Source organism: Lineus longissimus, chromosome 1, assembly GCF_910592395.1.
Source record: "Lineus longissimus chromosome 1, tnLinLong1.2, whole genome shotgun sequence".
NCBI lineage: Eukaryota > Metazoa > Nemertea > Pilidiophora > Heteronemertea > Lineidae > Lineus > Lineus longissimus.
Window position 1 is genome coordinate 16,589,059 of NC_088308.1, and position 15,074 is coordinate 16,604,132.

Here is a 15,074-nt window from a genome sequence, read left to right on the forward strand (position 1 = left end):
AAATTTGGACAAAACATACAGTGACATTGAAGGATATATAGACTGATTATACATCAACAGAAAGAGCTTGGATAGCTGATTACAATGGTGTAAAGTTTTATTGGATAAGGAGAGCAGAATTTTTTTAAAGATTTGTTGAATGTCAGCACTTTTTCAGAAAATCGCCCGGGAATAACTGACTGCGCAGGAAAAAGGCACCCGGGCCTGAAAGAGTTACAATGGTACAGATGGCACAAAAAACGCCAATCTGTCAACCTTTAACGTGATATGAAAAACTGAAAAATATGTTCGATTAACACAACTGCTTCATGGCATAGTGGGTTAGACGGCAAGGAACAAGTAGCGAAGATTCCGAGTTCGAACCCGCTCGAGAATATTTTTCATTTTTTCTTTACGCGAGAGCGTCTCTGTGACCTGTCACGTCAATGAACTTGTTGTTTGTGCAGTCAAGTGAGACAAGTCGCTGTGTGTTTATCATGTTTCAAGGGCAGTTTTTCGTTTGGTGGTCGGGCGTTTGTGTTTTCTTTTTTGGCCGTTAGGGTTTTTATGCATGCATGTCAGCTTTCATGTTTGCTTCTCTGGCAATGCACACGATACAAGACCAACATTGAATATGCATATGTTGGAGGATCCAGACCTATCAATAGACGCGAGTATGTTTTAACTTTCAAGTACGAAAGGCCCAGATGCCCAGAAGGCTCATCTGAAATTCGAAATCTGGAATCCGAAATCCAAAGTTCCCAATCCAAAATTCGAAATCTGCAATCCAATATCAACCAATCGGAGGAAAGCTTACAAAAGAGGTGTAGCGGACATAGCTCAGTGTTCATATTGGACCAGTGGCACTTCACCAGTGAGCAGCTGTATTGACAATGTTGTATCGAAGCACTGTACTAGCGAATCTACCATGCGCAGCAAAAAATCTCCCTTTTTGTTCTATCCTGTAAATACTTCGTGCCGAATCGATCCATGGTCTTCTTTTATACATTGTACTTATACAATCGATACAGCGTCACTTTTTACACTTTATTGTGGCAATACATGTATGTTTCATCGTTTCTGACGAATCAATATCAATAGCAGGACACAAACGCTGCATCGGGAAAAACGGAATACAAAGAGCTTCGAATGACAAAATACAGAGTAGATGTCTTTATCGAGGTTGGTTTTTCAAAAGTTCTCTGATTGCTTGGTATTTGCTTTTTTTTGGGGGGGGGGGGGGGTTCATGGATGTATCCCAAGGAAAGATGTTCCGGGACTTCACAACACGCTATAAAATGTGATCTATGCTTGCAAGACTGTTTTCTTTTACCAGTGCCGAAGGACTCGCGAAATCATATGATCGAGGCCGTGTACGAATTTCAGCGTTTGCAAACAAATATAATGGACACCTAGTACTAGGATTCTCGGTTTACATTAGCCAGGAATGTCAGTTTCTTGAAAGCCACGCCGTTTCAAAGTAATGAGATTCAGGATTCGCTTCTAGTGTTTCCGTGCCTTTCCTTTTCAACTACTAAGTACTAGCATGTGTTCTGCTCATTTGGAAGTCGCACCTGGGTCTGGTATACTCTTCTTTCAGTTATTGCCAAAACGTTTGTAACGTATTAGATTTCACACGATATGTTCATATAAGAAATCCTTAGACTAATCATAGACTGGAATTTTGCCAGAAATTCGACTCCGAATTTACCAATGAAAGAAAATGGCTGCAACTGCGCTTGTACGAGTAATTATGTTCGTGCTGACATACAGCGGATACGTTGATGAACCTCAATCCGGAATCCGGAGGGCTGATTCTGTCCTCAAGTGTGGGCTAACATGCACGATTGCTCAGGAGTGCAAGGCCTTCTCCATGATAGGTCATGTCTGCCACTTGGTTTTCCCATCAAACAAAGCAACATGGAATTGTCGCCGGAGGAAAACTGGTGTAAAATACCCGTATTGGGTGATACAGGTAATACCGCTTTTTCATTTCAGAAGTTTGTATTTCCAAATTTGCCTACTAGATTTCAGAACCCAAATATAAAACATGACTGTATAGCAATATGTTTTCATTCGGGTTATGATCAATATGATTTCATTCGGGCCATTGTTGGGGTAGTTCCTGAAAGATGACTTGATAAAGAAGACTAAGAATTGGGAACTTCAGGAAGGCCGAAAGCCGAATTTCCAAACTCATGCTGTTATCAAAATATAACAGTGCTGATAGTAGCAGCATGAGTTTAAAGTATCAAATTATGTAATCAAAATCACTGAACTGACTATTAAAAGGAAGTCCTCATTTGGTCCTAAGCACCTTAAAGGACCATTGGTATTATTTTGCTATTTTGCGTAGATATAATTGTGGTTTACACGAGAAACACCAAAAGGAAGATCAGTCACTTCTCCGGGGGCTCCAGTCTGGGTGAGTCATGCATATTGCATAACACTACGTGGACAGGGCTGTCCTTTCATTCGGCCATTTGCTGCTCATTCTATCATTAAGCAACATTTCCAGGTCGTGTTCGACAACTTTTCCCTTAATTTAAACTTCGACATTTCGACTTAACGAAGCTGCCTCGTCACTGAGGAAGAGGACGAGGTCAAGGGTAGCCGAGGCCGCACATCCCAGAAGGCCTAGTCAACAAAAACGCCGTCGTGAAGGGGACTACAGCTCCTGGACTATAGCCAACCTCCGAACGGAGTTATCCAAGGCTGGAGTCAAGGTTCCAGCGTCACTAAAGCTAAAGAAGGCTGACCTGGTTGGCCTTTATTTAGAAAATAGACAAGAGTCGGATTTACCAGACACGGCCAAGGATATTTTCACCAACAGTGACAATCATACTGCAGTGGCTGGATATACACAGTCTGGACTCACTGCAAATTCGGGACCAGGCTTCCCCTCTTCAAGGCTTCGTTCTAGTGCGAACTCGGGCACTGTGCCCTTGTTGAATCAGCATACTGACATGACTGAACGGATCGAAAGTAGTGGCATGACTGAGAGAAATTCGGACGTTTCGATGCTCAAATCGTAGATCGAAATCCTGCAGCAGTCTGTGGCGGCGTTGGCCAATGGACTAGCTTCCCAGCAACAGGGACATAGATCGGTAGCTGCTCCAACTGGAATGAACATTAGTTCGACCTCTACAGCAGCAGATACACTCAGGAGACAGCAACGCCGCGAGGAAACATCATACTTGTAAGGCCAACGACTCAACACCAGCAGCCGACGACATCCTTTAGAGTTGCCACCGATTTACTGCCGCATATCGTCGTCATCTCGCCCAGTCTCCGCCACACCATAGTAACTATTCTTCACTTGTTAGATGATATCCTCACTCTCAACCACCCCACGCGTGTCCCAGAGAGAAGCATGGCACTTCTGTCTCAAATGATATATAAACTCAAGATTCCGGTCGCACATCACAAAACCATTGGGCCCGTGGAGCTCCTCGATTTCCTTGATATAATCTTAGACACAATAAACATGCTGTCAAGATTGCCAAGGGACAAGTTTCTTTGGATATCAGATATGATCTCTAGAACGCTCCATAAGCGGTCATTATACCAGGTCGGTAATTCGTGTCATATCTTATCAAACTTTCCACGAAGGTCAAGAAACTGCGTCATCACGTCACCCTAGATTCAGAGTCCAGAAAGGGTTTGGTAGCAACGGCGGATTGTCTTCAATCATGGAATGGAGTTGCTATCTTCATGGATTCACATTTGACTCAAACAGCCGATTTTGAGTTGTTCACAGATAGCTCTAGTACAATTGGTTTTGGTGGATATTTTCAAGGGTGTTGGTTCTGAGGATCCTGGCCGCATGACTGTCTGCTCCAACTCAATCCTGAGTTATCCATGGCGTATCTTGAACTCTTTCCGATTATTGTCGCTGCCATGTTATTGGGTAGTGAATAGCGAGATCGAAAAATCATGTTCCACTACGACAAAATGGCAACAGTCCACATTCTAAAGAAAGGTCGCTCAAAAAGACTCAAGATCATGGAGATCATGCAAACACTTACAATGACCGCCGCAAAAATGGGCTTCGCTTTTTCTCTCAACACTATCCCAGAGCAAAGAATTAAGTTACTGACGCCCTCTCACGCTTTCAAATTTCAGCGGTTTCGCAGACTAGCACCAAAGGCAGAGTCACACCCATGATTGATCCAACAGGAGATGCTTCAGCCGAGGGCTTGACAAGACACTCCACGAGCTATGGAGTTCTGTTCCTGCTTCTAACACGAAGGCTGTTTATAATAGCGGCTTCAAATCTTATAAACGCTTCATCACGATGTTTGGCTCGGATATTCTGCACTCCAATTCCCATTCGCTGCAAACTCTCGTTCCTACCGAACAGGTTCTCTTTTATTATTTGTCCCATTGCAATTGACAGCTCTAATTGAAACTATATTGCTGGTATCAGGCACGGTTTCATGACACTCGGCTACGATAACCCTCCCACCGATCTGTCGACCGGAAACTTGTTGATACGGCTAGAATCATAGCTACATTTTGAAAGCCGTCAAACGTACTCATGGTAAGGCTAAGGCCCCCTGATTGCCAATTACTATCAATAAACTGGCCAAGCTATTTTCTTTGTTCACAGTAGGCTGTGTTGATATCAGTACACCGATTCTCTCATGAGGGCCGCCTTTGTCTCAGGCTTTCTACGGTTTTTTGCGATGCGGTCAATTCATGGTCATTGGAAAGAAATTTGACTCGTCCATAAATCTTTGCTAGGAAGATGTTCAGTGGTCAAACCCCGAGGATTGCTTTTGCATTAACACCAAAGCTTCATTTCGTCAGGGTGTCACCGTTAGGATCTTTAGGACCAATGGCGAAACTTGTCGAGTCAGGGGCATCCAGCATTTCAGACAGTTTCGGGGTGGTCTCAGGACAGACAGTTGATCTCCATTCTTCCTCATCTCCCCATGAGGACAAGCTTGAAACAGGAATTACTCCTTAAATAAGCTCAGAACGGCAGTGGAACGGATAAGCATAAACTCCATCCAATTAAGCGGACACTCCTTCCGCATTGGTGCAGCGACATCTGCGGCTAACGCGGACACTGATGATCACATGATACGCCTTCGGAAGATGGTCTTCAGATTGTAATATCAGATACATTAGAACACCCCTCGCAAACTTCAGACACGCACAGCAAACGATGGCTAAAGCAAGCACAAAGTAACCTCATAATCCACCTAGTAATTTCATTCTTCAAGCGTTTTATATGTCTGCCTGTACAATTAATACTGCAACAAGCCGTCCCATTCTGTGTGAGCAAGTTATTTTCTCATCAGCTTAAGCGAGTTAACTATACTCGATTTCCCTCCTATGCACTTGCGTCAACAAAATTTAGAACCCCTTTTATGGTTCCAGTTCTTCCAGGCAAATTCCGACTCAAAGGGTGGACCAAGGATTTAATCATGTAACGAACTATGAACATTGTGTGTCTGTGAACTGACAATTATAAAAGACTTAACGCAAGTTTGCAGTTATGTTGATGCCTGAAATTTGAGGCACACCGATTGCATAGTGCAATGCCATCGGTTTGAACCCCATAAATATGGTGTGTACGTGCCCATGATTTCCCGGACGTGGCACCAATCTCCCTAGCTGGCCTCACCTTCCAGCACCACAACGATGGTCACCACGGAACGGCTGGGTGCGCCACGCAGGGTCTGATTCGGCGTCCCGCGGTAGGGAATTACTCCCAAAATATGCATGTTTAGGTAATAAATCATTTCATTCATACATACATGTATATCCGTTGTCGTTGTTGCTGGTGTAAACAGCCATTTTAGGCATTATATTCTGTGACAAAAACCAAGCAACACCCAGCAAATAGGATCGATAGTCATTGGGTCAAAATATCCTTATTTTCAGAATTCGGTACCTGGTGCTAGATAATGGGCAGTTGCTATTGCTTATCATTCATTCATCACTCTTTACTTTATTGCAGATGGACAACGAACTATATATTTACAGTATTTCTTAACTTCAGAAATACCAGCACAGCTACGGTCCAAGTATCAGAGGACAATTTCCAGTCTGGGACTGCAAGTGGCACTACCACTTGAAGCTGAAGTGTATTGTGGGTATAGCTGCTCTCAGACACGTAGTGACGTCAACTTTCAATGTTTATGTATTTTCACAAGAAAATGATAAGTCGACATATACATTAAAGCATAATTTCTTCATAAATGATCTCGTAGCTATTGCTGGCGAATATGAGGACGGGGTTATCGGTATACGCCAGGATGGCGGAGCGTGGTGGCAGGCTCATGACCTACAAGCATTTGCATTTAGTTTAGATGGACGCAACCGCCAACAATTGTTGCTACCGTATAACAACTTCAGGAGTAGCCGTGGCCCCGGTAATTCAACATTTCGATATCTTCGGTTTATAGTTAATAGCAATATAGTCGTCTTTGCACTAACCTATCTCCTTGGTTTCAAGAAATTAGTCACTTCTTTGAAATTGTTCAGAATCAGAAATCTTGGTATTGCCCTGAAACTGAATTTTTTTAAATCTCTCGGAGAAGCTAAGTATTCAACAGGTTTTTTATCAACGTTTCCCGTCTCGCTTAGTAATCCTCAGTTTGACTCGGAAGGAAACATATTCGAGTTTACATTCAAACCTTTCAAAATAACCATAACGGAAAGAAAATACATGTACAATACTATGCGAACGATTCAACTTGAGGAGAATAGATTAAGAACAATTACTTTTGCCTGGATATTTGGAACTAGTATTATTGGCGTTACTTGGCAGCACACTCAGTGCGGCGATTGCTTTCGAGAAGCAGGCGAAAAACACAGAATTCGAAAGTTGTATCTGTTCCAAGAGGACTCGTGCAGGGACAAGTCATCAGCTTTAGCATTTCCCATCATAGCTAAAATTCGGTTCATCCCCACCGTCGTTTACCTAAATGAATTTTCCTGCTTTGTCGACGTAAAGAATCGGCTGATACTTTGGCCGAAGCAATACAAATTCAGGAAAGGTCATACATTGAAAGCGAAAATTTACATCTAACACAAAGAGAAAGTTTTACCGAATCAGTAATAGGCACAGTGGCAGTGGCTGTTACAATTAGTATCCGTGACCATAACTGCAACATGCATCTACCAAATTCGAAAATCTATATATTACCTGTAATACTAGAACTGGTGAAAGTCTCCTTATGTCTACCACCGCCTTAACCGCTGAAAGGAATCTCCTAATTTTTCGCATTTGCATGTAGACTTTACCCGTGAAGCCATTCAGCAACGTCTCTAATTCATATTGTCAGTGCAAAATATGTTTTTGTGTGTTTTATCATATGAACATCCTGAGATCGTGTGTTTATCGGATGAACAGCTGGCTAATAGACGGTGCTCTCATATAAGCTCGGCACCTGGGTCGCCCAGCAGTGCATACTGGCCTAACACCCCAGCGACCCGAGTTCGAAACGGGATCGATAAAAAAATTGCCTTATTTTTTCGTGATTCTTATCATTTTTAAGTGAAAATATACATCATTAGTAAATCGCACTTCTGTAATAAGCAAAAACTTGCAAAATATGGCTGTTCTGATCGCGCATATTTTTACTTATACGTACTGTTACATTAAATTTTAGGATGAAATTCGACCACGTTTAAAATGCATGCATAAGTACCCATAAAACCAGATAAATGTTACTTTTAAAACGACGAAAACGACAAAGCCAGGCCGACATAACACGCGCTCGCCGCCCGTTGTTAATTTAATAAACGAATGTAATATACATGTACATTCCAAGCCTCGACCGACGCCAATGTATACGCCATATATACAACTCCAAATCCCATCGGAATGTCACATCATACTGTACAAAACACGAAGATTGTCGATTACAAATTTGTCGCAGGGATTTGATGGGACAGGCCGAACCCAAAACAATCACCAACACAAGACTTGATCCTCAAAATCAACGACATGCTCATGAGCAAGTTGCACGTCTCCTCCAAAACATATTCGAGTACAGACAGGCCGGTTTCTGATGATGAAATGTAACAGGACAACTATCCCATTTGATTTCTCACATGCATTTTTATGACTCCGACGGCATGGCAGCCGTTCGTCTCATCGTAAAACTGGGTACAGTTGTTATGCTATCCGAACCATGACACCCCAAAAGGACTTTATATGGAACACGCTTTTAAACCTTCGGTTAAATTTTCGGGGAAAAGTTTAAGTTTAAAGTATCTAATCAGCATATTTATAAATAGCCAGTATATATTGTTGTTTTGAAGGGGCAAATAAAGGCCAAATTATAATCAATATTAAATACAAATGTTTCTCTTCGGTTGTCCGATCCTTCCACCAAATCCGGCACGCCCCCCACACATATCAAGCAGCTTTACCAAACACTCCATGTGTCCATACCCCAAACTCCATGCGGAGCACGGGTAGTTGCTAGTAAGTGTTATTTTGCAAAAAAGGGAAACGTTTCTTCACCTGGTAATCTTGTTTTTGGTCAGACCCTTGTAGTGTTTTCAGTGCTTTCATAACAGAAAATTGGCGAGGGAGCGGGTTGGCAAAACAATTAAGAGTCGGCCCTGCGTCGGGGAAGTCCCGGGTTAGATACTCGGCCAGGGCCGCTTTGTAACTCTCAACTGGCCTGAAATGTCCGTGTGTGCGCAAGATTGGCCATTCCCCTTTGTTCTCCAGAAAGGTTTCTGGATAGGCTGGGTAACAATGGTTGCGATTGTAAAGCGCTTTGAGACAGTAGATAACACAGTGAAAAGCGCTATATATATCTTATTATAATCATCATTAAAGGACCATTGGCATTATTAAGGGCAATATCGCTCAGCTGTCGGCTGCCCGGTGGCCTCCTATTATACACATTAAGTAGTTTCCATCAACAGATTGCACCAAAAAAGGATAAATTCATAATCTGACTGAATTATCACGCCTTTCCGTTGTCGACTCCGATTTGACCCGAGTTAGCTCTCCATGCATCGACCCTTTCCACGTGGAACGATACACTAGTAAATGCGTTTCCTGGAGTAAGGATCTACCCTGTGACGTCTTGGTGCTGATATCGATTTTCCTACGTCCTGCTGATGGCGCTTGATTACCCCACAATTGCGACAATAAATTGAACTGACGTTGCGTCTAAATAGCGGGGAACGTGAACTCGGATCGGCGTGCACTCATTTAACGGGAAAGGTATTTCGTGCCAGGACTTGCGCGTACTGAAAATAACGAATAACGCGTTTTTCTACTATCAAAGAGCTGAAACAAAATTGTAAAAGCATCAAACACCTTCCGGAAAATATTTTTTCTAATGAACCAGAAGACGAACAAGCATACTGCAATAGAAAGCCGACCATTCCTTTAATACTTTCAATATGGAGAACCAGAGAAAAACATGTCTGTGCGCGCAAAAGCAACCAATGCCCGTTCAAAACAACCGCTAAGCTGAACTTGGCGGCAACTAAGCGGTGGCATTGAAAGCCAAGCCAAACGGAGCAAACTTGGCGGTTCGCTATATAAATAACCGGTAGTTCAGCGCCCGCCAAACCAGATAGTGGAGCTTTGACAAACCCGGCCCTGGTTTCGTGAAAGCAGAGTTGTAAGGCATGTAAGAAAGTGAGGAGTCTTTTTCTAATACCAGTGAACAACATTGCACAAACGATTTTTGAAGATGCTTTTCGGGGGTTTCGGCTGCAGATCATAGTGATGTTTCTATGTCAATGTAATTATTGAAATTGGTACTATACCTTTACATTGAGATTGGATTCATTACAGTAGTTTTGTTGACATCAGTTGATTGCCTTAGATTCTCTAGAGTTGACAGTATATATATATATATATGTTTATTCGTACTGAGGAAATCTAGTACAATTTGAAACAGTAAGCAAGTTAAGAAAATACAGAAAAGAACATTACACTGAATACAGACAAAGCAATGTACAATATACTTAATTGGACATTCTACTAATGTCCCTGCATCTTTGAGTAATTAACATGACAGACTTTCTCAGTTCACACACAGCATTTCTATCATGTCACTGATTTCATAAAAATTGATTTGGTCATCTCCCGAGTCCCTCATCTCAAGTAAATCCTTAATAAAAGCCCCCCTTTGTTGAACTATAACATCATCATTGATTTCCATATCGTCTACATTTAGAGCGGGTAAATGAAACCTACTAACGTTATATTTGTGACTGCCGCTGAACGAGGATCTACTCCCGTGTACTGCCAGCCCTAAGCACATTCTAACCACAACACTGCTAGACCTTTCCATCATTTGATAAAAGTTCACGACCCTGCGTTCTAACAAACTCTGGATTGTACAGTCACCTATAATATGAGGCAGTAGGCAGAACTAATAAAGCGTGTTTTTCTTTTGTTTAACTTGGACCTGTTTAAGCCTAAACATTTACAAAACACTGGTGTTCATCGGAAATTTGAACCACAGAAGGACGTCTGTCCAGCTAGACTAGTTCAGCTGGTGATGCAATGTGAAGCATAGATCGCATTTCCTTTGTTCAGACGATCATGTAATACTTGGTGAATGGGGTTGATTTTAACTGAACTCCTTTGCACAGCATTCAGCCCATAGGCCGTAAAGTGACGTACATCGCTCGGCAATGTCGGGAAGAAAGAGAAGTGAGAATTTCACTCCGGACCAGCGGAGACCTCTAATTGAGCTGGAAGATATCGTTGAAGACAAGCGAACGGATGTCCAGGCAAACAAGAGAAAACAGGCAGCATGGGAGAAGATAGCAGGGGAAATGAATGCCTTATTTCCCGAACGTCCACCGTGCGCATCGAAGGACCTGAAAGACCTTTGGAGACGAATGAAGATCAAGGCCAAGACCGTAGCCCGTGAGAAAAAGATCGACCTTGGTAAAACTGGAGGGGGGACGGCCACTGTAGGGGAGGTAGAAGACGAAATCCTTGCCATTCTGAATATCATACCTGGGGATCTGCAACAACTACATAATCCTGTGGATGACGATGCCCCTTCCGTTCCTGTAGTTGCTGATGACGTCATTGACGAACCCTTACCATCAACAAGCGCTGACGATCTGGGAAGGTAAATATTGGTCATCTGTTTGAATTAACTTTCATAAAAAACAGGCAAAGGTATATGCAGCAAAAACGAAGTGAGATTTACTTATACTGAAATACTATCCAAATGACATCAACTCATCCCTTGAAAAATAAACTACTTTCCGAAATAGAAAAGAAATAAAATAACAATGCGAAAAGTGATTAGTTATCATGATACTTTATTATATATATATATATATATGTTTATTCGTACTACTTTCCGTTGTACAGATAACAAAAAATAAGGTGCAATAGGACAATACAGAGTTGGGTGCAAATACAAGTTTACGATAAGGCAAACAAAGTAAAAGGTAAGACTGAGAGTCGAACCCGAAAACCTCTCATTCTTGGAGATGATCCTGAATAAGTTACATTAGTATCTTGAACTATCACAATAAAACTAACACCAAAAACAATACTCCATCAAATCAACCTGTACACAAAAAGTTAATTATCATGTCTATTTCCTCTTTTGTGAGAATATGATTCCCTGCCTCCCGCATTTCAAGCAATTCCCTAACTTGGATGGCAACCCTATTATGCCCCAATCCCCAAAATTCCCTATTGATGTCCCTTAGCATTATACATTCATCAGGCAGCTGATCCCTATTCCAGTTGTACTTTTGTAACACCATAGTTAGACTTTTCCCCACTGATGAGACGCTCCCGGCAAATAATAATCCAACTGTAACCTTTACGAGTGTATTTCCTGATTTCCGCAGTCCTTTGATGAATTTTACGAACCTTTTCTCCAATTGAGTTTGAACGCTACAGTCCTTTATAATGGCTGGTAACAGGTCATTATGAGTGCGATATGGCAAACACAAAATCTGACGAATACATTTACGCCATGCAATATACAATTCTTCCATGTATGGTTTTGAACAATCTAGCAACTGGTAACCATACAGCGGCATACAAAAACTTTTGAATAACTTATATCTGATTTCAAAGTTGGCGTACCTAAACTGAGCCATAAGCATGTTGGTCCGTTTGTACAGATCATTAACTAAAACCTGAACCCTACTCCGACGAACATCAGGACCAAGAAGAATGCCCAAATGAATTTCTTCATTAGAAATTTGAACCCTTGTACCCTCAAATACAATCTCCCCTGGCGGGTCATGTGACCCGAAGACTAAATATCTACTCTTAGATGCGTTGAAGGATATTCTGAATTCAATAGAAAATTGACGAGCCGTGTTTAGCATCTTATTTAACCCATAGAACGATGGTGCTAAGAGAATAACATCATCGGCATATGTAAATACACCGCAAAAAATGTTGCCAACATGGCAGCCGAAACCGTCAGTTTTTATACTCGTAATAAGTTCATCCAGATAAATTCCAAAAAGAACGAGGGAGAGCACCCCACCCTGCTTAACTCCATTGGATACAGTAAATTCACCAGACATATGCTTCCCCCACTGAACCTGTACACGTTGTTGTGTGTAGATGTTGGCTAACAGCCTAGCCGCTAATGGACATAGCCCTTTTTTGATCAAAATTCGAAAAAGCTTCACAAAATGAACACAATCAAACGCTTTGCTTGCATCAAGCATTACGCAATACACTGCGGTGTTGCAACCGTTATGATAATTAATTACTTCATTTATAGCCGTGCTACACGTAGCTGTGGAGAGACCTGTCTTGAACCCAAACTGGGCATCAGATGTACTTAGCTCATTCTCGTACTTTTTTAGGAATATATTATCCATTATTTTGCCAATAACGCTACTTAGCGAAATACCTCTATAATTATCGGACGTATTCAAAGGCTTTCTACTGTTTTTTGGAATTGGAACTACTTTAGTTCGAACAAACCCCATCGGGCAATATCCGTGACTCATCATGGAGCTCACTAAAAAAGACACGTAAACATGTAATAAATGATCCCCATTTATAAAGTGATCCGACATAATTTTGGGGTTACTGTCTTTTTTACCTCGCTTCAGACACTGTACTCCCTTCATAACTTCGTGCACACTCAATACATGATCATGATTATTGTCAATACAATGTCTGGTAATACCCGTATCAATATCTCTCTTCACATCATTCATCTCATTTATATCATACGATACAGAATTATACAAACGTTTAAACTTCTCACCAAAAAGTTCACAAGTTGCGTCCGTACCCTTCACATTATCCATACTAGAAGGGAATACAGTGCCTTTTCCTTTCACCTTTTTTATTTCTTTCCAGAAGTCGTCATTCTTGTTATTACCTAGGGACTCAGCTAATTTATTTGCAGCAGTCCTTTCCTGATTTTTCTTATTTCGTCTCACAGCCAGATGGTAGAGGGCTCTGGTGTGGCGGCGTATGTCGGCTATTACCCCAAGCCGCGGCCTACCATTTACTTTCCATAAATCGTGCCATAAAGTGGCCCTTCTTTTGAACTCCCTCACCTCGTCATTCCACCCAGCTCTACCAGGCACTCTACCATTAATTCTAATTATGACATTCTATTGGGTTGTTATTAGGCCCGCCATTCTCCACAGTCGTTATAAAAATAAAAGGTATCCTTCATTATTTTTCAGCTGCACTCCAGCCGCGGAAACATTCCTGAAAGATGTGGATAGGGAAGTTGAATATACTCGAGGTAACTACGATCTTCACAACAGCTCTGCCGCAACCCCCAGGAAACCACGTTCTAGTAAAAGGTAAGCAGTGAATGGAATACAACGATGTATCAGTCAAATCTAATCACTTTACACTATGGACCTCCAACACTTTGGAGTTCCTGACCACACGCGTTGCTAAATGACTTTGCATTCTTCTTTCCAGCCTTGAGAAGAGGGCTACCATGTCCGATGAATCTCCTGTCTTAAAGAAGACCGACCCTGAAAGATGAACATGAACAAAAAATGAGTTTGCTTAATTTGCAGCAGGAGGCAGCAAAATTTAAGAAGCGTGCCTACGAGGCGAAGATGGACTACTACAAGGAAAAAATTCGAAAACTCCGCATTGACCTGTAGCCTATGGATGTATCCTATGACATGATGAATGAAATAAAGGTTATAAAAACTTACTGGAAGTGTTGTCTTATGAATTTTTGGCGAAATAAGTTGCCTCGTAGGTTAGCTTCATGATGATGCGCTTCCTCTGCTGGCTCTCGGCGCATATTGGCATCATCATGATAATCATCTGGAAGTGGATCGTTTCTGCGAATGGCCAAGTTGTGGAGACATGCTGTAGCCATGATTATGGCCATATTGTGCTGCAACTAAAAAAATCATGCCAGTTAGTATAACCGATCGCGAACTGGTATCCAAGCAGATAAAAATTCAGGGTTCACCATTCTGTTGGAAGCCATTACACTGTAAAAAAACGGTATTAGCCCGGCACCGAAAAATTGTATTGACCAGGTCTGAATATCGTAATTGGTACCGGAAATTCTGAATACCATTTATTGGTATTCACTCAAATGTCAATACCAGTTTTTGGTACTGACAGATTCAATACCATTTAATGGTACCAGCTCAGTACCAAATTATGGTGTTGAGGAAGTCAACACCAAAAAACGGTATAGTTCCTTAATGAATACAAAATTTTGGTGTTGAACCCAGCACCATTTTTTAGTATTCAGACGGTACCGTTTTTTCAACAATGTAGGCAACCGGAGTCCTACGGTATGGTTCAGGTTAGGTGAGGCTTGTAAGCATGAGGTCAATGTCAAATATAGGTGAGTGGTGGGGTGAAATTTGTTAAATCTCCTGGATTTACTTACTGAACATCGAAGGGTATTTCCCCTACCAACAGCGTGGAATCGTCTTTTCCAAACCCCAAACGCTCTCTCGATGACCCCTCTTGTCCTCCTTTGGGCTTGATTGTTATTCCGCTCTGCAACGTTTCTTGGTTCACGAACCGGAGTCAACATATATCTGGTGCACGTGTATGCTGGGTCACCCAGCAAAATACCCTGGAGCTCTCCTGCTCTGAATCTTTGGCAAAGTCGTGATTCCTCAAAGATTCTGGAATCGTGCAGAGC

General features: G+C 41.9%; 1 protein-coding gene and 1 pseudogene across 2 annotated transcripts; both read left to right on the forward strand.

Annotated features, from left to right (window-relative positions):
• Positions 1–1,283: 1,283 nt before the first annotated feature.
• Positions 1,284–10,015, forward strand: LOC135490686 (uncharacterized). 2 transcript variants are annotated; one of them, XR_010447762.1, is made up of 2 exons: positions 1,284–1,954; positions 5,951–6,751. XR_010447762.1 is itself a non-coding variant. In XM_064776071.1 (2 exons), exons 1-2 carry the CDS (start codon positions 1,703–1,705, stop codon positions 7,022–7,024), a joined length of 1,284 nt encoding a protein of 427 aa, XP_064632141.1. In that variant the 5' UTR covers positions 1,284–1,702; the 3' UTR covers positions 7,025–10,015. The 2 variants fall into 2 exon arrangements, 1 of the variants encoding a protein (XP_064632141.1); XM_064776071.1 differs by having other exon boundaries at positions 5,993–10,015.
• On the forward strand, positions 3,934–5,176 carry LOC135496629 (uncharacterized; annotated as a pseudogene).
• Positions 10,016–15,074: the final 5,059 nt, after the last annotated feature.